Genomic DNA, 21,225 nt, shown 5'->3' with positions numbered 1-21,225 from the left:
ATCTATACAGATTATCCAATGATGCAATAAATGTGTGAGAGACTGAACACCAACAAATGCAGAATAAAATCAGTATTTAACAATGCCATTCTATGATGTGTTAGATATCTTTTTTAAAAAACGAGTCAGCATTCAAAGTGGATAGATTGAAGACCATTAACTTGCACTTATCTTTTATAATTGATCAATATAACAATATATTATCATAGAATTTTAGAGTTGGAAGGGGCCCAGAGGGTCAGATAGTCCAACCCCCTCAATGCATGAATCTCAGCTACATCATACATGACACATGACCATCAAACCTCCAAGGAAGGAGAGTCCACCACCTCTCATGGGAGTTTCTTCTACTGTTGAATAGCACCCCATTTGTCCCTTTTTTCCAGGATGACAAGGAACTATTAGTGATCACTCTTTGGTTTCAGTCTATCAACCAGCTACAAATCCATCTAACAGTTACCTTGTCCAATCCACATTTTACCAGCTTCTCCACAAGAATATCATGAGGGGCTTTGTCAAATGCCTAACTGAAATCAAGATACACTATGTCCACAGTATTCCCCTGATCCACCAGCTTGTAATGCTATCAAAACAAGAAATGGCATGACTTGTTTTTGAGAAACCCATGCTGGATCTTGGTAATCACAACATCCTTTTCTAAGTGCTCACACACCAACTGTTTCATTATCTGTTCTATGAACTTTCCTGGTATCAATGTCAAGCTCACCACTGGTTGGTACCTGGGTCTCCCCACCCCACCCCCCGCTACCCAAAGAGACAATGCACATGTTTTTGTAAACTAAGAAATTGTTAATAAAAATTATATTTAAAAAGATGGGGACAACATATGCCTATCTCCAATCTGCAGGGACCTCACCTGTTGTCCAAGAATTCTCCAAGACTATAGACAGTTATGCATTTATGCATTTATAGCAGTCATGACTTGCATAATGTTCTTTCCTCATTCTACCTGCTTTGAACGCCAATGTTTTTACGAGAGTTATCTAGGTATTTCATAGAATAGCATTTGCATGTGTTAGTTTAGTCTGCATTTTTTAAAATCTACAGTTGCCCCCAAGTTATTTATCAAAATTTCATCGGCATTTTGGACCAATAGATTCTCTATTATACACTGGTTTCAGATTAACTTCTCTGTTTCTCTGAACTAGAGACTGCATAGTCCAACTGATACAGGCTCTCCCAGTTAACACAGAAGTGGAAGAGTCAGGCAAGCCCTATGACCCATTTCTGATTTCACTGTTAGTATAACTTTGAGAAAGAATTCTGACTGAACAAATCCTTAGTTAAACTGGAGTATATAAACTATCTCTATTTATTTAGTTGCAATTTATTACCCACCCTTTATCATAAGCTCCAGGGCAGGGTACAAACAATTCCACAATACAGTTTAAAACTTTCTATGTTATCTCCTGACACATATAAATTAAATAGGCTGCTGTGCAAATATACTTCCACAGTCACTAAAGATAAGTAGAACAAGGAAAGTTGCTTTTGCCACACAATTAACAATCCCCTCATGGGCTATGTAGTCTGGATGGAAAGGAAAAGTTTTTAAAATGACTTTCAAACAGTACCATCACAAAATAGAACACCTAAGTCAATTATAATAGGAGTAGGCAACTGGTGACCTGCAAGCTCATTCCCTTGAAGCTATATGAGCCCAGCCCAGCCCCAAATCCCAAGGCCCCCTTTTATTAAGCACTAAAAACTTACTCCTATGGGGCTATTTAAACAGCCTCTTTGCCACTGTGAGCAGCAACAGAGGCTTTGGTAGAGCTCTTCTGCATATGAGTTTAAACCTCTATTTGACTATATCTAAACTCAGACACAAAACAGAAGTTCTGGGAGAAAACTCTTTACAGGGACATCCAACCAAATCATTTGCTCCAACCAAAGATTTGCTTTCAGTGGATCTACTCTGACTTAAGGACCACCCTTCAGCTCACACAGAAGGAAGTTGGTGGGCTAAAGAACCCTTTGCATACATTGCAATACACAAGGGGGTTATCATCAAGCTAAACCAATGTTGCTGCCCCTTCAAACTTTTGTGTAATTCATAGTGTAGCCCCAATAAAATATCTTTTAATGATATATAATTCTGTTAATAAAATAACTGGATTTGGATTTGATGTTAGTCTCTGTCTAAGAAAATCCATAATTTTCCCTTGTATCATATAATATATAATGACTATGGAATGGTTTAATCCCCCCTTTATAATGTGATTTATCTCCATAAACTTTAACTTCAAAATTAAAAGATAGTAAATGACTATTAGTGCTAAAGATCTGATACTCATTGATATTACATGTACATATTTAATTAATAGTACATAAGGCTACTGAATTTTATCCAAATAGCTCAAAAGAACTCTGTGAAAGAGTATATAATAATCCAAGTAGAAGATAACTGGTTTACACTGAATGGTAAGGAAAAGCTGACTCCACAAATGTAAACACCAGGAGATCCATGGAAGCATAGGCACCAACAATTACATTCCTTTTAAAAGGAGAATGAGCAGAAACACCAATGGCTGCAGTGCAGCTGAAAACTAGCTATGTCTGATGAAGGTATCCCATATGGAATCCTGGAAAGAGCAGCTAATTTTCCAAGGCTGGACTGTAAAGCGCAAAGAGTGACAAAGATAAATGCATGGACACAAATGGACATATTATTCTACTTGTGAGAATGATTAAAATGAGAGATGCTCAGAAAGGCTACAATAATATACAGGTAACAAATGTGTAACTTACTGACGGCCATCAATTTCTACTACTGTTAGGAAATTTAACAGTTCAGCAATAGCAACTTCATGATCCAATGATCTCAAAGCTAAAATCCTATTAACAAGTCCCTGCCAAACATAAATAAGCCAACGACCTAAGCAAAAATTGTTGCTTTTTTGTTTTGTTTTTTTAAGAGGCACAGAACACTGATTACATATTATGCTGGAATTTTCTCCAACGTTTACTTATTATTTATAGCAAGCAATTTAAATGTTTTTAATTGAAACTCCTCACACTCATCCATTTCCCATCAGTCACCATTGTGCTATTTCAAGATTGCTATCGCATAACAATATTCAGTTTACAGTTTAAGCTGAAACTTTCCTATACAAATATTTGCTTGGATGAGTCATTCAAGTTCAACTTTAAGAAAACAAATTCTTAATCTCATATGTGCCAAGTTTCTGCTAGTCTCTTTGTGCATTTGAAATAAGAAACACGGCTACAAGAACTAACCTTCAAAGCAAGCAAAGGTTGTTACTACTCAAATATATCAGCCTTAATACATAAAATGTGCAATATGAAATGTTGAAATATAAAATTTTCTCTAATATTTGCACCCACCCCAATGCCTTCATCGCTTCTCTGTTAAATCTGCATTGCTGGGGAGCCTGTGATCTCCTATTTTGTGAGAACCTTTACCTTATGCATTTGCTCAGTGCCTGAATGTGTGAAATTTGTGCTAAACAATATTGAAATACTCAGAGCCAAACAGCAAGCAACAGCAACACACGTTGTGAAAAGCTGAAGAGGGAGGAATAAAAACCAGAAAGGTTTTAAAATGCAGTAGTGTACACCATCTAATTAACAGCAGACAGCCACACGTATATACATACATCTGGGTGTTGAAACAAACAACCACACTTACCTAGCATGCGAATGTACAATGCAGTTTGATCAGAACTGTCATAGGATATTGCCCCACGTCTCTGGAAACAAAAAACAGAAAATAATTATTTCTGAAATTAGGCTTTGGATGGTTTACCTCCATTAATCATGTTTAAAGGAGTGGGTCAGCAGACTGCACAATCCCACCTCCGCCCCCACACACCCCTTAACCATGGTTAGAGGCTTATTTGCTCCAATCTGACTTTCTTTAAGTATGTTTTTAGACTGCTGGTTCTTGAGACTTAGTGCTTACTTATGCTTCTGGATTCTTATGTTTTTAACCACTGATATGTTTCTAGAATGTAACCACATAGTTATTATGCTCTAAAAGATGTGAGATAGTGATAGTGAGATATTTATATCTTATTCACTATTTGCTTTATCAGAGCAACTGATGAAGATGGAAGACCAAATATTTTGCTATAAGAATTTAAAATTGGTTATAGTCACTTTAATAAATATATGGTTTCAGTGATTAGCAGCACGCTACCAGGATCCCAAGCAAATCTATCTGAAGTAATGTTTGATGCTTTCATTACTATCTGTATAACTACAGTTGTACCTTGGTTCTCGAATGACTTGCAACTTGAACATTTTGACACCCGAACGCCGCAAACCCAGGAGTGTTCCAGTTTGCGAACATTATTTGGAACCTGAACATCTGATGTACCTTACACAGCTGCCAACTGAGTGCAGTAAGCTCCTGCAGCCAATCAGAAGCTGCGCCTTGGTTTTCAAACGTTTTCGGAAGTTGAACAGATTTCCAGAATGGATTCCATTCAAGTACTAAGGTATGACTGTACTGGTATTAAAAGACATTGAGGTTTAGCCTGCTTTGGACAGAGTCCACTCTCTTTGATCAAGTTTGATCAAGTTTGCAGTATGGCAGTAGTTCCAGATTGGTAATCCGCGGACCCCAGGAGGTCTGTGGCACCATTCACCTGAAGAAAACTATCAAAATTTTCAAAAGTAGGGGGTCCATGGCTTGGCATTTTAAAAATAGGGGGTCTGCAGTACTTAGCTAATTGGGAACCACTATAGTACAGTGGTACCTTGGATTACAAACTTAATTCGTTCTGGAGGTCCGTTCTTAACCTGAGGAATGCTTTCGCTAATGGGGCCTCCTGCTGCCATCGCGCCACTGCCACGCAATTTCTGTTCTCATCCTGGGGCAAAGTTCTCAACCCAAGGTACTACTTCCGGGTTAGCTGAATTTGTAACCTGAGGTGTCTGTAACCCAAGGTACCACTGTATAGGGTTACTTTTGACTGGCACTGTTTGCAGAGGTTCAAGTGGCAGTGCTAATTAGGAGTGCTTTTTACCAGAGCTAGTCAGTTATCCACGCTAGATACTTGAAGCATACTTCTCCCAACATACCTCCCATCTATAGGACACTAACATGGTTACCCATACACTTGTTAGTCAATTACAGTTAATGTCAGCACTGATGTAGCCGTTAACCATGGCTACAGCAAGAGGGAGAGGTCAGTGTTCTATTGTGCAAGTTCACACAGTGCTGAAACCCAATCTTTACAACCTCTGTCCTTCTGAACTGCTTTGAACTATTTTGTATGGGAAAGTAGAATATAAGTAATAATAATCCCTTAACTATGGTTAATGGTTGGAGAAAATTAAAGTCTACATCACCCAAAGAGACCTTTAAACACTAGGAATGTAATCCTACTACAGTTATTCATGTAGTGAATGCAAGACATTAATTTGCATTTTACATGCATAGAATTAGCTAAATGACTATCATCATCCATTCTCACCTGTTCTCTTGGTAACCATTTTCTACATATAAAGAATAAGTATTCCTTTTAGTCATTTTTTTCCCAGTGAGCTTATATAAAAAGAATGCTGGCATGACAGAACTAAAGCTTGTGTCTAGATTTTAATTAAAGGTTTACTTTAAAGCCTTTCTTTAAAAACCAGAGTGCTATGTACATTCACGTCTCCTACTGCTAGCTATGGAAGAGTGACCTCCAAATGTGTATAGGAAGCTTTCTTCCTCCCAAGCCCACAATAGTGAAGTCCATCCGGCATATACAGGATGGGCTCACGACTAACAGCGATGATTGTATAAGGAGATTGCTAATTACTAGAGCACTATTAACCTGCTCTATACGCAAAAAGCTTATCACTGTAATATGCCACTAAACTGTGCCAATTTAAAGTGCTTGTGATTACCATTATAGCCCTTACCTAAAGCAGGTTACCTAAAGGACATCCTGGATTTGAATCTGCCTGTACCTGAACACCTGTGTCTAAATTCCCATTGTGGTGCTGAAGTAGGCATATGTACCAGAGCTTTCCAGCAATAATGACACATATATGGAATCAAACTCCATGATAGGAAAGTCCCATTCTTAACTAAGAACCAATCATAAATAAGCATCTTTAAAATATACTATACAGTGGTACCTCGGGTTAAGAACTTAATTCGTTCTGGAGGTCTGTTCTTAACCTGAAACTGTTCTTAATCTGAAGCACCACTTCAGCTAATGGGGCCTCCTGCTGCCGCTGCGTCCCCGCTGCATAATTTCTGTTCTCATCCTGAAGCAAAGTTCTTAACCCGACGTAATATTTATGGGTTAGCGGAGTCTGTAACCTGAAGCGTATGTAACCAAAGGTACCACTGTACTAGTAACCTGGCATTTCTCTAAGCCAACTGCTTTCTATCCTCTCTCTTTACCTTGGCTCCTGCTTCCTTCTCCCCATTCCTTGGGACCATTGTACATGTCTGTGGCTACAGCTACATCTCTTTAACTGTTTTCTGTATTTCCCCAAAGTCCATCTCTTTGACTATATTAGTAAGATGCTGGCCAAGTTCACCAAGATTTGTGTCCCAGCTTCCCAAAACTTAAACTGTGACATAGTTGTGTTTCTAGATCTGAAGAAGCCAACCTAGTGTCCTCTAGATGTTGTTGAAGTACAACTCCAACTATTCCCGACTATTGGCCTTGCTGGCTGAGACTGATGTGACATGGAATCCAACAACATCTAAAGAGCGCTAGGTTGGCTAGCCTGGACAGCAGCACTACTGTCTTTGCTCACCTCTGTATGTCTGCATTAAGACATGTGCCGCCGCTTCCACGCATGTGCGTGACGTCACTTTGAGCGTCTGCGCATGCGCAAGTGGCGAAACCCAGAAGTAACTTGCTCTGTTACTTCCGGGTTGCCGCGGAGCACAACTCGAACGCGCTCAACCCGAAGCACATTCAACTCGAGGTATGACTGTAATGCAAAGCATGACCAAGAGTCAGGAATAGCAACTAGACAATTAGGCAACTTTGAGACCCAGGTTATGTGAAAAGTAGAGTATAATATTAAGAGGCCCACAGATTACTCAACACTAGCTTAGAAAATACAGACATAAGTATTTGCAATACTGGGCATTTTTTTTGAACACCGGGATTTGATTACAAGCAACATATATCTAGTCTTTAATTTGTTTGAACTAAATTGCTTCAAACAGAGTGCTATCTGCACTAGTACAAAATGAAAGCACAAATGTTCCAGCTTCCACTGTTTTTATTAAACGGCCTCGGCCCGGTATATCTGAAGGAGTGTCTCCACCCCCATCATTCAGCTGAGACACTGAGGTCCAGCACCGAGGGCCTTCTGGCAGTTCCCTCACTGCGAGAAGTGAGATTACAGGGAACCAGGCAAAGGGCCTTCTTGATAGTCGTGCCTGTCCTGTGGAACGCCCTCTCATCAGATGTCAAGGGATGTCAAGGAAATAAACAACTATCCAACTTTTAGAAGACATCTGAAGGCAGCCCTGTTTAGGAAAGTTTTTAATGTTTGAAGTTTTATTCTGATTCTGATTCTGATTATTATTAATTATTATTATTATTATATATTTCAGCACAATATCCCACTACTTCCGAAAACAAGAAGAATCTTACTACTCAAATGGTACATCCATTCACAATGGGAAGAGTCACCAAATTTTCCTGTCTGCACCCCACCCACACAACAATATCCTGCAGATCGAAGAATTTCAAGAGCAGAGGTGGGGGGGAGGAGATTAGCAACACAAACACAAAATCTATATGATCCATGCTCAGCAGGATCTTTGGATCCAAGCTGTTATTTATGGTGTAATTTTTTATATTACTATTAAAAGAATTTAAGGTTAGATTAGAATATCATATTTTAATTCTATTCTAATGCCATATAATTTTAAAGGCCGCATGCTGTTTTTATACATTAACAGGAATTATCCACTTTTCCTTTTAAACGAATGTAAGAGATGCCTGTAAAAGCCAACTAAAAAATCTGCTTTAAAAATTCATGTTTTGAATCATTTGGGAAAGGCGGCACAGATTCCAATCCTATCAAAGTACAGTACTGGTTCATTAATAAGTTATCTCAAATTAGACAAATAATGCTCTGTAATTGTTATAATATTTCCCAGAAGTCTAGTGTTCTAATGAATACACTATGTCACTACCTCAAAAATTACATATCCTCTAAAATGATAATGGCTTTCACAGGCAATATCTACAAGAGGTACAACTGCCTACTGAGGTCTGCATCTACAGAACTTTGTGAGGGACTCTTAAGGAGATAATTGATACTGGATAATTAATGGCAAAGGAGGGGGTGTTGGCTCTATTAAGAATATCAGAGGATATTGATGGAAAGCTTACAGGCATGTGATTGGTTGGGATCAACAAGAGACATGTGATCTTCCTATTGATTGCTGCAAGTTTTACTCTTGCTGCAGGGTACGGGGGAGATAGAGAAAGTAACCTCTCTTTATGAGTGTATCAAACATAGAAAAAAGTTCCTCCATCTTTGCCTGGATGGAGGCAACTGTCAATGGAGAAATAACTTTCCCAATCCACATTTGCGTTCCCCCTGTTACAACACTTAACTCTGACCAACTGGAAAACGTTTCTTAAGAATCCTGCTAATCTAATCTCCTACCACTAAGATAAAAAAAATATCGGAATCAGTATCGTATCAGGAAGCAGGCTGTGGGTGTAGTGTATAACCTGATTTGGGCAACAACAGTATTGTAACACGCCTGAAAAAATTATGGGTTCCTAGTTATTCAAGCAGCTAAATGTTTATGCTAAGAACTGAAATACTTTCTCAGAAGAAATGTGTAAAAATATAAATAACCATTTATAGGTTATCAAGGAAGCCAATAAGGACTACTTCAAGTTAATATTTTTGTACCCATTGTTTATCAATGCTGTTATATGGCCAGAATACAAACTGAGCTGATCACGTAAATGTGGAGTCAAACTGTTTTTTCAAACCATCAACAATATTTTTGAAGCACGCTAAACATTATTAAATAATAATATAATTTTCAATAATATTACCCATTTCTGGAGGCCCAGGTAGCCTCCATGGCTAGAAGTGCCTTTTACAAGTTGTTACGGTACAACAATTTCAAAGATCCCTGAGCTAGGAGAGCCTGACCACAGCAGTTCAGGCACTGGGGACTCAAGACTGCATTAATATAATGCACTCTGTGTAGATAGTCTCTTGCACTTGACATGGAAACTCTAGTTAGTGCAGAACACTGCTGCAATAGTGCTGGCACAGTAAGTATGACCCTGTCAGCATATAGCACCTCTACTCAGGGATCTGGTTCGCCAGAAGCGGCTTAGTCATGCTGGCCACATGACCCGGAAGCTGTACGCCGGCTCCCTCGGCCAATAAAGCAAGATGAGCACCGCAACCCCAGAATCGTCCGCAACTGGAACTAATGGTCAGGGGTCCCTTTACCTTTATCCAGACACATAACTGCTGACACATTTTAGTCTTTTTCACTGCTGACAATAAAAAAATATTTTTAATATTTCTTGTAAACTGCTTAGAGATTTTACTATGATCAAGCAGTATATAAATTTTGTAAAATAAATAAACCAAAACGTTTACAGTGTGCTTACAGTTCACAGGACACCTTCCATACTGGCAGCAGCTATGTTCAGAAAATAGAGGGTTCCTGATTTGTCCAAATTAAGCCTAGCTCATCTGCACTGATAGAAGTGTTGATGATTCTGGAAACTAATCAGCAATAACTACCAAAGGACTGTGTGTATAAGTTAAGTATTGTGCACAGGGCAGCAGTAAAATTGTGCAACCCAGGAAGAACGAACTATTCTAGTCAATTAGTTGCAATTCGCTAGCAGCTCAGTATCAGAATTCCATTTATTATTTGCAAAGACTGTATCAAAAACTTAGTGACATTTGGAATGCCCTTATTACAGTGATACCTCCAGTTGCAGACGGGATCCGTTCTGGAGATCCAGTCGGATCCCGAGGTTTCCACTGCGCATGCGCACGTGGCAAAACCAATCAAATACTTCCAGGTTTGCCGCTTTCGCATCCTGAAGTTTACGTAACCAGAGGGTTACCTAACCAGAGGTACTACTGTACTTGTATAGAGCAAAGTACGGTATTTTGGGAGCAGTTTTCAAAAATGTTGTGGAAACAGGTTGCAGGTTTGAAGCAAATGGGAGGAGCTACAGCTGAGACCAACCTTTCTTCAGCTTTCATTCTTTGAAGATCAAAAATGTAGAGCCACACAAACCTCTCTCCCTTCAATCTTCCTTGTTTCCACACAAATTCCATCCTACATTCCCTACATTAACCATGATGTAAGGTTACATTTACCCTAATGTTAACCATAATTAGCTCTAGCTCAGTTGTGGGGAACCTCTGGCACATGGGTGTAATTAGGCCTGCCAGGCTCTTTAGGGCAAACCACATCCACCTTTCCCAGGGCCAGGATGGAAGATGAAATGTTCATGGGAGAACAAACAGTGTGCAAGTCTATGAGGTAGCTACTAAAAATTTCAGAAAAATACTACTACTGCACAAGACAAACATCATTTGATATAGCCTCATCAACTTCAATCTAAATTCTAATCAAGAATTTAGAAAAACTAATCACTTATCAGCTTCCACATACAAGATTCATTCCCTCTCTAAATACCCCGAGCTTGATTAAGAACATGCAATTTAAAAGCTTGCACTCTTTCTAAAACTAGGTGGTCTAATGTTTCACTAACACACAATCAGACTATGAAGCCAGATCAAACGAAGAGGCTGAAGGTTATGTCTGCTTATTTTCTCTACTATCTGACCTTAGAATGCTCCTCAACATTAAGAATATACAAAATATTTCAACACTAATCCACTGCTAACTTAAACACACTAATTAACCCACTGTCTCCTTATTGTTGTCTTTAACAAAACACCACCACCAAACCTGCCACAATTTATCATTCAAGAAAAAGGCCGCCAAAATTATTGGTTAGTCTCAAATACAGTGGTTCAGTATGAAACTGTAATACAATTCATCTTGAAAATTTAGTAAGCATGTTTATCTACTGAAGCCTCAACTTCAGACTCCCTAGTTATCACTGCAAAAATAAACTATTAAAGCAGCATAGTGGTGCTGATCGGTCACAAAACTTCTCACACTCAGACCAAGGTTACCCACAGGCATAATGTTAACAGCCCAAAGTACAAACTTACCGTATTTTTCACCCTATAGAGCGCACCGGCCCATAGGGCGCACTTTTGGGGGGGGGGGAAATAACGGGGAAAAAATTATTTCCCCCCTGAGCCCCAAAGAGCAAAGAAGCCATGACAGCAAGCGGGATGGATCCCGCTAGCTGTCTTGGCTTTGTTTTTAGCCTCGGGGCTGGGGGTCCATCACTCCCAGAGCTTGCAGGGCTTGGGGCAGGGGAAGCCTGAGCTTCCCCTGACCCCAGCCCCCAGAACGGGTCCAGGAGCGATGCCGAGGTTGCGCGCAACCTCGCCATCGCTCCCAGAGCTTGCGGGGCTGGGGACGGGGGAAGCCCGAGCTTCCCCCGACCCCAGAACGGGTCCTGCTGCCCGCAAGCCTTGCCGATATCTTCCTGAAGCCTGGAGAGCGAGAGGGGTCGGTGCGCACCGACGCCTCTCGCTCTCCAGGCTTCAGCGATAGCCTCCATTCGCCCCATAGGATGCACACACATTTCCCCTTCATTTTTGGAAGGGAAAAAGTGCGTCCTATAGGGCAGAAAATACGGTAAATGGCTGCAAATGTTCCCTGCATCAGAACTTCAAAATGGCCAGGGTGGAAAAATACTGTTGTATAAAATTTAGGGGAGCAAAAAAAAAGAAAAACAACACCTCCAAACCTGCAAAGCTTCAGTGCAGAAGGAAGTTTAAGCTTCTATAACATTTGACAGCTACTTTTATCCATTACCAAGGAACATGTGAAAGCACAGGTTACTTCTGAAACACAGAAGGAAAGGAACCCAAAGATGTCATTATCCCTATAAAACAGAAACAGTCAAGACGTGCAGATTAGCTGACAATAGAACACAACAGTACAGTCAAGGAACCGAGATATTATCAAAGTTATTTCAACTGATCCAATCTCATTGCCTGCTTGAGTTCAAAGAAATCCATCTACCCTGTGTTTGTATATTGCCTATCAAAGGAACTGTGACTTTAAAAACAGAGTGACTGTGGGGGAAAGCTCTGCCTTTTTTGTTTGCTAATATTACCATACTTTTCCGTGCATAAGACTAGGTTTTTTTACTTTTAAATAGTGTTAAAGGGGGGTAGTCTTATACACAGGGGCGTGTTATACATAGAAAAATATGGTATTTCACTTTTGTTTTGATACAGCTGTGAGGGGGCTGAAAGTGCTCTTGAAGAAGATTCTAACCACACTAGCACAATGTGTCTAAAAGTATGCTTTCTTTTAAAGATAAGACCTTGCCCTGCTACACCATCCAAGACCAGCATATGTACAATAAACACAATACTAGAACTATTTATGAACCCTCCTGAATATTGCACGTTGTTTAAACCTGATTGGTTACTAGAAGTGATTTCTCAATTGTAAAACAAGTTACAAAAGGTTCATCAGAATCTATTGGTACGTTCTTCTGTTTTGGGTAGCATAAATGGAAAAAGATTCTGAATGCAATACTTATCTCTATCTCAGGCTCTCAAACTGGCTGTTTATGGAGAACACTTCTTGTGATGGAAATGACAAACTCTACAGTCTTTAAAGTTTAAGGTCTAAACTGAGAAGGGGACTTCATAACAATAAAAATTATGTGGCAAAGAGGTTTGCCTGACTTGTAAAATGAAAGATCTCACCCTACTCCTTCAGTGAAGTTATTCAGGGGAATTATAAGTCAGCATTTCAGGTTAAGGTTTTCACTGGTAATAACAAGGCATTCAATTCACACTACAATAGTTAAAACTGTTAAACAATAGACATTTGAAGGACTTTTGCTTTTATGTAATAGATACCTGGACCAAGGCAGAAATAACGTTTAGTACACAGAAAATTGACTAACATGTAACAAAGTTAGCTAATGTCAGCCAACTTGCTTGTGTTAAATACTATACCCCAAAGCTAAACAGACATATATATATATATATATTAAAAGCTAATAGGGATAGCAGCTTCAGCTAAAAACATCAGAGTCAAGCAATACTATGATCCTCAGGCCTAAACTTCAAAGTAAGTTTCACTAACCTTCAGAAAAATGTGTATACAGGCATACCTCATTTTATTGTGCTCAGATATTGCTCTGTGCTAGGATGTGGGTGAAGCTGCAGGCAGCCTGGCCATTCTCAGGGGAAGGAAGCACACGCACGCACGCACACGCACACACACGCTGCCCCTCTTCTGGCCACTGGCAAAACTAGGCTTTATTTCACCTGGGTCAAAGACCCAGTTTGTCACACACACCCCACATGCATTTGCATAGACACAGAGAGAGAGAGAGAGGCTGGAAGCTTAAATGGTGCCCCCTCCAGAGGCTTCACTCAGGGCAAAAAAACTGGCTAGCCCCCACCCCAGCTCTGCCACAGGAGCAGAGCTGGCTGGGGCTGGAACCACGTTTTCCCTTGCCACCCCTGCAGCCAGGAGGGCCTGGCTTAACAGACTACAGTATAGCTTAAAATAACTTTTATACACAGGGAGAAACGCAAAATAATAGTGATCCACTTTATTGCAATGTTTGCTTTATTGTGGTGGTCTGGAACTGAACCTGCAATATCTCTGAGATATGCCTGTACATGCAAACATGTTCAAAGTGTAAAAGCACTTAGGGCTGATGTACTAGTGCCAACACACACACACCCCACAATCCAGAAAAGGAGATCCATGAGCATATCACTTCCTGTGGCAGAAACTGCAGGTATTTAATTTAATTTTTCCTGAATTCTTACGTGAACCCTTTTTAGGAGTAAAACACAGCATATGAATTATTTTAGACTAGAGCTAGAACAGTACATTTTCATGTTGTCATTGAAGCACTAACACCACACTATTTGCAGATGTTGCAACCGAGGCTAATACCTCTAAATGTCTACCTGCATCCTGTTGTAGGGGGGAGTAGCAAAGAAAAATGGCAGACAGGAAAAGAAGCAACCACCCTCTTCCCACACAGTTTCACCGTTCAACCTTAAAGCTAATTTTCTTTACAAAGACCCCAGGACAGTTAAGTGTTAATGCATAACATGTAGTTCCCAATAAGAGTATCTCCACCAAACAAAATCTGTACTTCTAAATAACTAGAAGTTGCATATTTTTCATTCTACTCTTAAGGCAATATTCATAAAAGTACAGTGGTACCTCAGGTTACATACACTTCAGGTTACATACGCTTCAGGTTACAGACTCGCTAACCCAGAAATAGTACCTCAGGTTAAGAACTTTGCTTCAGGATGAGAACAGAAATCGTGTAGCAGCAGCACAGCGGCAGCAGGAGGCCCCATTAGCTAAATGGGGTGCTTCAGGTTAAGAACAGTTTCAGGTTAAAAACGGACCTCTGGAACAAATTAAGTTCTTAACCCAAGGTACCACTGTATTCCTATATGCTAGCACTTAAAACGTTGGGCCAACTATGTATGTTCTCTCTATTAAAATGAATATTACCTAACAAACATATTCTATAACAAACTCTGACGTGCTATTATTATGCACCAGAGGAAGAGGCAAAACCTTGGATGATTTCCTCTTCTCTTAATAAGAGATTTACCCACATATGTCAAAGACAGGACAAAATTCCATGACCTTTTAAATGTGTTTGTTTTGTTATTATGCATTTTGTGTGATCCTTGGATGAAGGGTGGTATACAATCAATCAATCGATTGATTGATTGATTTCCACCACTAGATACCCAACAGTTCAATCTTATACATATCACCTCAGCATGAGTTCAATGGGGCCTATTTCCAGGGTAGTGGGTATAAAACTGAAGCCTAAATAAGTTTAGAAAATACTCAGTTTAGACCTCAATCGTATACCCACCTCTTTGAAGTAAGCCCCACTGTACTGTTTATAACCACAGGCCTTTGTAGCTGTTGTACAATATTCTACTGAAGTATATAGTATTACAAATAAATAAATAAAACTCGATTACTTCTGAGTAATCTTACATGGGATTATGCTATTTGAGAATACTCACAAATCAGACAATAAAACAAGTACATTATATCTTATTCTGGGCAGATGCTTTAAAGTTCAGAGATTTGTTATCATTTGCAGGGAAATCTCAGCAGACTGCATCGGGGCAACAACAGATTGGCAAATGAATTCTGAAAACATTTGAAGAGAAGAGAGCCAAAAATGGCAACAAGATCTATTTTTCCACACTCCACCGCCTACCTACATTTATTATGGATAATTTTGTTACTGTTATAATCACAATGGGATACATCAATGTGAACTGCACAGACAACATGGTGTTTTTTTTAGAAACCACTGCAAATCTAGGACAGTTCTATCTAAAAGCTTTCAGTGGTTGATAAGGGAAGAACATTATATACTGTACATTAGTCCATATGGTGTTAGGGAAGGAATCCAATATTTCACAAAACATTTAAGAGACTGGGCGCAATCCAGTCAAATGTAAACAACTAATTCTCCCTCTAAAACCTTGACTGAATCACACCCTGTGTAAGTTTTATAACTACTCTGACATGAAGGGTAAAAAAAAGTATTTAAAAGATGTCACTACAGCTGTCTTGCAAAATAAAAATGCAAGTGTATTGGCAATAGCCAGCTGGTAGCTCCCCCTCTAGATTCTCAGCAGTATTATTTAGCCCAGGAACATTTAATAGAAGACAACCATAAAAGCAGAAACTACCCTAGCTTTCCTTGAAGAAACGTGTCAACAAAAGCAGGACAATATAAATGTACAGTGAAGCACCTCAAAGGCATCGCTATGTACTCTGGAGTGCATTTCTACCCAGCATTACAAATGACAAAACTTGACCGACAGAGAGCAAAGAGCGTATTCCGCAGAGGCAAGCGCCTCTTCGGCATATTTGCTTCTGATCTCGTGTGTTTTGCAAACTCCCCAATTCCACGGACTCCTCCACCAACCCCAGCACCCCATTTCTGCAGGGGAAGGGAGAAGCGCGAGGGGAAGGGGGTGTTTCGAGGCCGCCTCACCTGAGAGAGCTGCCTGGGGTTGGGGCAGCCGAAGAGCGCGGAGCTGGAGCTGAAGCTGATGGCTCCTCTGCGGCTGAGGACATGCTGCGGGACCGGCCTGTCCAGAGGCAGCACCGGCAGCTGGTAACATACTTCCATTGAAACGGAGGCGCCGCCGCTTCGTCTTCTGGAGCGACCACAAAATCCAGGCCAGGCTCCCGGAGCGAAGCGAGGCCAGGCCGGCCGCCCTCACCTGCCCCACACGCCGGGAACGGGTCGGTCAAAGGAGAAGCGGCACTGAGGGGGCTTTCCCCGCACCCCGGCCCACCCCGCTCCGCGCCCGCCGACGCAGCCCTAGGGAAGGCTGAGGGGGAAGCAAGTGCCGAGGATTAAGGAGAAGGACGAGAAGAAGCAGCAGCCGCGGCAAGTCCCGTCTCGAGTCCCCCGGTCAGCTCCGCAGCCGGGACGGCCGCGTGCCGCCGCTCATGGGTGCCGGCGAGCGGGCCCGGGTGGCTGCGGCGACGGCGGCGGGCTGATTTGGGTGAGACACAACTCGGCTGCGGCAGCGCCGCTATTGTCCGGCACGAGGCGCGGCCCCGCGCGAGGGGAGGGGCCAGGTAGTGGCGGTTGGTGATGCCGCAGCTGTGGTGGAGGCGACGGAAGCGTCAGCGGGCGGGGGGGAGAGCAGCTGCGCGTGCAGGAGGAGAGGCCGCCTTTGCCTCTCCCGCGCCCGCAGTCAGGCGCAAGCCCCAAGCGAAGGCGAGCGCACGCGCCCAGGGAAGCACCAGCCAGGGCGGGCGGGCGGCCGGGCGGGCAGGCTGTGTGTCGGCGCGCCTCTGCGCAGCGGGGACGCCGACGGAGCTTGTGCGTCGTGACGTCATTCCTCCTGCCTGGTTTACCCCCCCCCCCCGTTGCTTTTGCTATGGGAGAGTAAAGGGAGGGCGGGTGCTTTCTTCACAATCGTTTCTGTTTCCCTACTCAGTATATAGGATCTTCTTTTTCTTTACCTAGAGGCCCCTTATATCTCTTCAGTTTCGATCTACTTCGTTATCCAGCACCTCGTGAGGAGAAAATCTCTATTGATGTTCTGGCTGAATGCAGACTTGATGGCCGCAACATCCAACCGACTTTTCCTTCCCCCTCCTCGCCTCTGTTTTAATTATCTTACCTACAGAATCTCACATAAATTGAGTTACATTTTGAAGGGATTCATGTGGCACTCGGCGCTTTTGTTTGCTGCTGCCGCTAGTGCAGCAGCAGCAGCACTCAAAACCACACTTCTCAGGCTCAGCCCGCCCTAGGCAACCTCTGCCTCGCTTTGCAATGTGGCTCCAGCTCCACTTGCCTTCTTTCCTCTCCACTCAACCCATCCTACGACTGCCTTGTCAATTTCTAGCCTGTTCTCTGCGAGATGGCAGGAGATGAAGGACTCAAGGTGACATGATAAGAGTCATTGTTGACAATTGCTCACTTTCATTGCACTCTCGCCTTTGTTTGCATGTTTTTGTAGTGCTTCAATTACCTACAAAACCTGTTCGCCCAAAAAGGATTAGCATGAGAAAAGAATTGTGTTGTAAGCTATGGAAAACAATGGCTCTTATCGTACTGCTTCAGCTCTCAAAAATGATAGGTTGCAGGGTATATGTGAAGAAAGGACATGAAACCACAGCCTTGCTGAAACTAAGCAGGGCTGGGTCTAGTCTGGGACTGTCTTGAGAACCACATGAATGCCTCCATGGGTTCCATGAAAGAAGAAAATCTGGATATAATTATAAGTACTGTAAATAATTAGTCTTGTATACAGCTTTGTATAGTACAATGTAAGTCTTCTGGGAAGAAACTCCAGCACTCCTGGCATGCTGTTGGCCCTTAATCACTGGTACACTTCAGACATCCCTAATACCTAAAAACTCACTCATTTCTCCCAGTTCTAGTTACAGGTAGGTAGCCATGTTGGTCTGTCGTCAAAACAAAATAAAAAAAATCCTTCCAGTAGCACCTTAGAGACCAACTAAGTTTGTTATTGGTATGAGCTTTCGTGTGCATGCACACTTCTTCAGATACCCCAGTTACCTTCTTAGACTCCAGCAGTGTATACACCACATATATGACACTTCCAAGAGAGGGTTTCACTAAAGAGAACACCAGATATCTAAACAGTTAGTTTGTTCTAAAGCTTGCTGATTTGAGCACCATTTATACCTAGGACTATGTTTGTCCCAAATCATAATATTGGCCTTGAGAGTATTGTATAGACAGACTTGATTACAGTATGTGCTGAATACCTCAAATAGATTTTGAGGCCCAATCAGGAAAGAGAGGACCACTAAATCATCAGCATACGTCAAGACTGATATCCTTCTGTTCCTAATTACCAGAGAAGGGTTTTTTTCATTACCTAATTATGGCAGCAAATCATTAATATAAAAGTTTAAAAGAATGGGAGCCAGAACACAACTTATGGAGATATGCAATTTTGCCATCACTTGAAAACTATCAAAAAAGCAACATTCTTCCTAAAGGGGAATTGTGATTCATATAAGAAAGTATTCCCATCCAGTAGTTGAGGAACCATAATTATTCTCCAAATGATGTAGTGTAGTCATGGTTTTTTATTTATGTAGAGGAATTACTGAATCCAAGGGTGCCACCAATTAATTTCCAGGCTTTTAATCAGACTGAGACATAATGCTAAATCACTGGCACATTATAAATGCCTAGAATGCATGTTCCTTCATAAAGCATCTTAAGAATGAGCAAGAACAAGATTGTATGTCTGGACATGCTATCAGGTTGTTTATAATGGATTTTATTTTTACTTTTTTAAGGTACAGCACTTTCCACACAAACATCCATGTGTGGGACATTTTCCAAAATTGTTTACTCCTGCTCTGCAGGGATATACATGTCAATAGTATGACCAGGAGGCAAATCACATGGGCCTTTCACACTGAATTGGAAGCTTCACTGCTGGCAATTCTGGATGACAATACTGCAGAAAAGACCCTCAAAAACAACCCTGACCACATAGATTGCATCATGCTGAAATAGCTTCCATATTATTTTGCGTGTGTTTAAAGGGCAACTGAACTAATGTAATAACATCCCTCCAAACAAACCCCACGTGCCACACTATAACATTATATATGTAAAGGGAGGGGGAGAATTCCCAGAAGAAACATAAACAATTGAAAGCACCAAAAGCACCAAACCCATTGAACTCTAGCCACTTCCTGCTCCTGCTGCCAAAGCAAATATGCAGGTGGAGTATAATGCAAGATCCAAGATTGCACAATGGAAGGTGTGGAAGTATGAGAAGGAGAGAGAAAACCGAGTTCCTGATCATTTTTCTTTGAAATTTGAGAGCACCGTGATAAAGGAAAATATTTCCTCAGCTTACTGCACCTCTTTCTCCACCCTCTTTTGTTTCCTCTTCTCAGCTTGTCTCTGCTTGTCACCTTACACTTGCTATGACATATAGAACTCTAGCCCTGTAGCAAAAATGGATGGGTAAACTGATAGGCCACCGTATTGATACTATCAGGTAATAATTGTGATTTATGATATGAATTCTCCAGGCTGGGATGCACCTGTTACCAGAGCCTCATGGGGTTAGGAAGGTATCAAGGAGATGATTACCAGAGAATGAATATTTTTCACCATTTTTCACATTTGTGTAGAGTAAAGTAATATTATCTGGTAAGGGATTAAAAGCAAAGGAGATGGAGGAATAAAAATAAAGCCATCTATGTCTACCTGGTCAACAGTATGGTTAATGATTATGCAAATTTGACATTTGACCCTTTGCTATAGCTCTCTGTCTGATATCTCTACATCATCTCAAAATCATGGTCATATGGGTGATACTGAAAGCCATGGGATTTGTTGGGTTCAGCAAAGAACAATGTAGAAAGAGAAAGCAGGTGTTTTTCTGTTTGGGCCCGAGACACTAAATAGGAATGCAAATATAGGCAAACACACAGTAAACTATGGTTTCTTGAGGATGCTGAGAGCCCACAGGTAAACCTACAATACATAAAGTGTAAAGCAGGCTCGTTCCGTGATGCCCACAGCAGTTTGTGGCAACTTACATTCTTCTATCTATTACTTCACACGCAGCTGTACAGACAGCCTGTGTGAGCACATTGCCAACATCTACACTACATTATGATACAAGCCTAGAAAAATCAGAAGCTGAATACATTTCAAAGTTCTTATTTTCAAACAATAATATTTGTTTTAATTAACTACAATGCTTGTAGTGTTTATTGGATGAGTTTAATTTGCACATGAGTGTAGAACCCATGCAACTCGTGTACAACTGTGGGGAGGAAATGACATCTCACTGTGTGCAAGTCTAATATTTAAAATAACATGCTAATTGTGAGTGGCTATTACAATTTTGGTTCAAAACATTTTAGAATGTGGTTCACATTTCACAATGGAGGTAGCATCATTTATATGAAATGAAATCTTGTTCTTTACTAAAATTAATTAGCAACCTTTTAAAAGTGCAATTAGAACTCTTATTTTCAGCCAATTAATTTTACAGAAACTGCAAGCAGAGTGCAAATAAGAGGTGTTTCCCACGATACAGGAATTTACTATTTGACTAATAGTGCAAAACCATACTAAGAGGTTTGCCAAGTGAGGAGCATTTGTATCATGGTATTGAGCTCAGAGTCAAAAGAGAATAAGCAAGACAAGTATGAGGTGACTGTACCACCAACTGGAGAATCAGGTCAGGATCTTGGCACTGGTATTTCTGAGTCAACAGAGCCCGAAGACTAATGGTTTGGAGCCCACAGAACCTGAGGCTAACAGTCTGGAACTTGCAGAGCCTAATCCAGGACCCTTGCACATGCCACCCCCAAGTTTGACTTAGAGGAATCAAATACTTCCCATTCTACCACACCTGCCTAGCAGCACAGAAAACGTGTCGGGCAAGAGGCCGCAGAAAGGCTCAGACAAGCTTGCCTGTGGGCCAGAAGGTTATAATAATATAAATAATAAATAATTTTTAATATCCTGCCCATCTGGCTGGGTTTCCCCAGCCACTCTGGACAGCTCCCAACAAAATATGGGTGTTATAGATTGGTGTTAT

At 41.1% G+C, this 21,225-nt stretch overlaps 1 protein-coding gene and 1 long non-coding RNA gene across 4 annotated transcripts in view; one reads left to right on the top strand and one right to left on the bottom strand.

The window, feature by feature from the left end:
* The window catches only part of PDE7A (phosphodiesterase 7A), a 49,886-nt gene extending 32,897 nt beyond the window's left edge, over window positions 1-16,989 (bottom strand). The window contains exons 1-2 of one of the 2 annotated variants that reach the window (XM_083517979.1): window positions 16,143-16,989; window positions 3,674-3,734 (exon numbers count right to left, since the gene is read on the bottom strand). In XM_083517979.1, coding sequence (XP_083374105.1) covers window positions 3,674-3,734; window positions 16,143-16,280 — 199 coding nt within the window. In that variant the 5' untranslated portion in view covers window positions 16,281-16,989. The remainder of the gene's footprint in view (window positions 1-3,673; window positions 3,735-16,142) is intronic. The other variant, XM_083517978.1, reaches the window with a different exon arrangement.
* LOC310713644 lies at window positions 16,611-19,885 on the top strand. 2 transcript variants are annotated; one of them, XR_014529379.1, is made up of 2 exons: window positions 16,611-16,662; window positions 17,133-19,885. It is a non-coding gene; the product is annotated as an uncharacterized lncRNA (long non-coding RNA). The 2 variants fall into 2 exon arrangements; XR_014529380.1 differs by lacking the exon at window positions 16,611-16,662 and adding an exon at window positions 16,921-16,985.
* The last annotated feature ends 1,340 nt before the right edge of the window (window positions 19,886-21,225 follow it).

This window comes from Podarcis liolepis (genome assembly GCF_965112155.1).
Source record: "Podarcis liolepis genome assembly, chromosome: 8".
NCBI classification, from domain to species: domain Eukaryota; kingdom Metazoa; phylum Chordata; class Lepidosauria; order Squamata; family Lacertidae; genus Podarcis; species Podarcis liolepis.
This window is presented reverse-complemented; position numbering and strand designations above follow the sequence as displayed.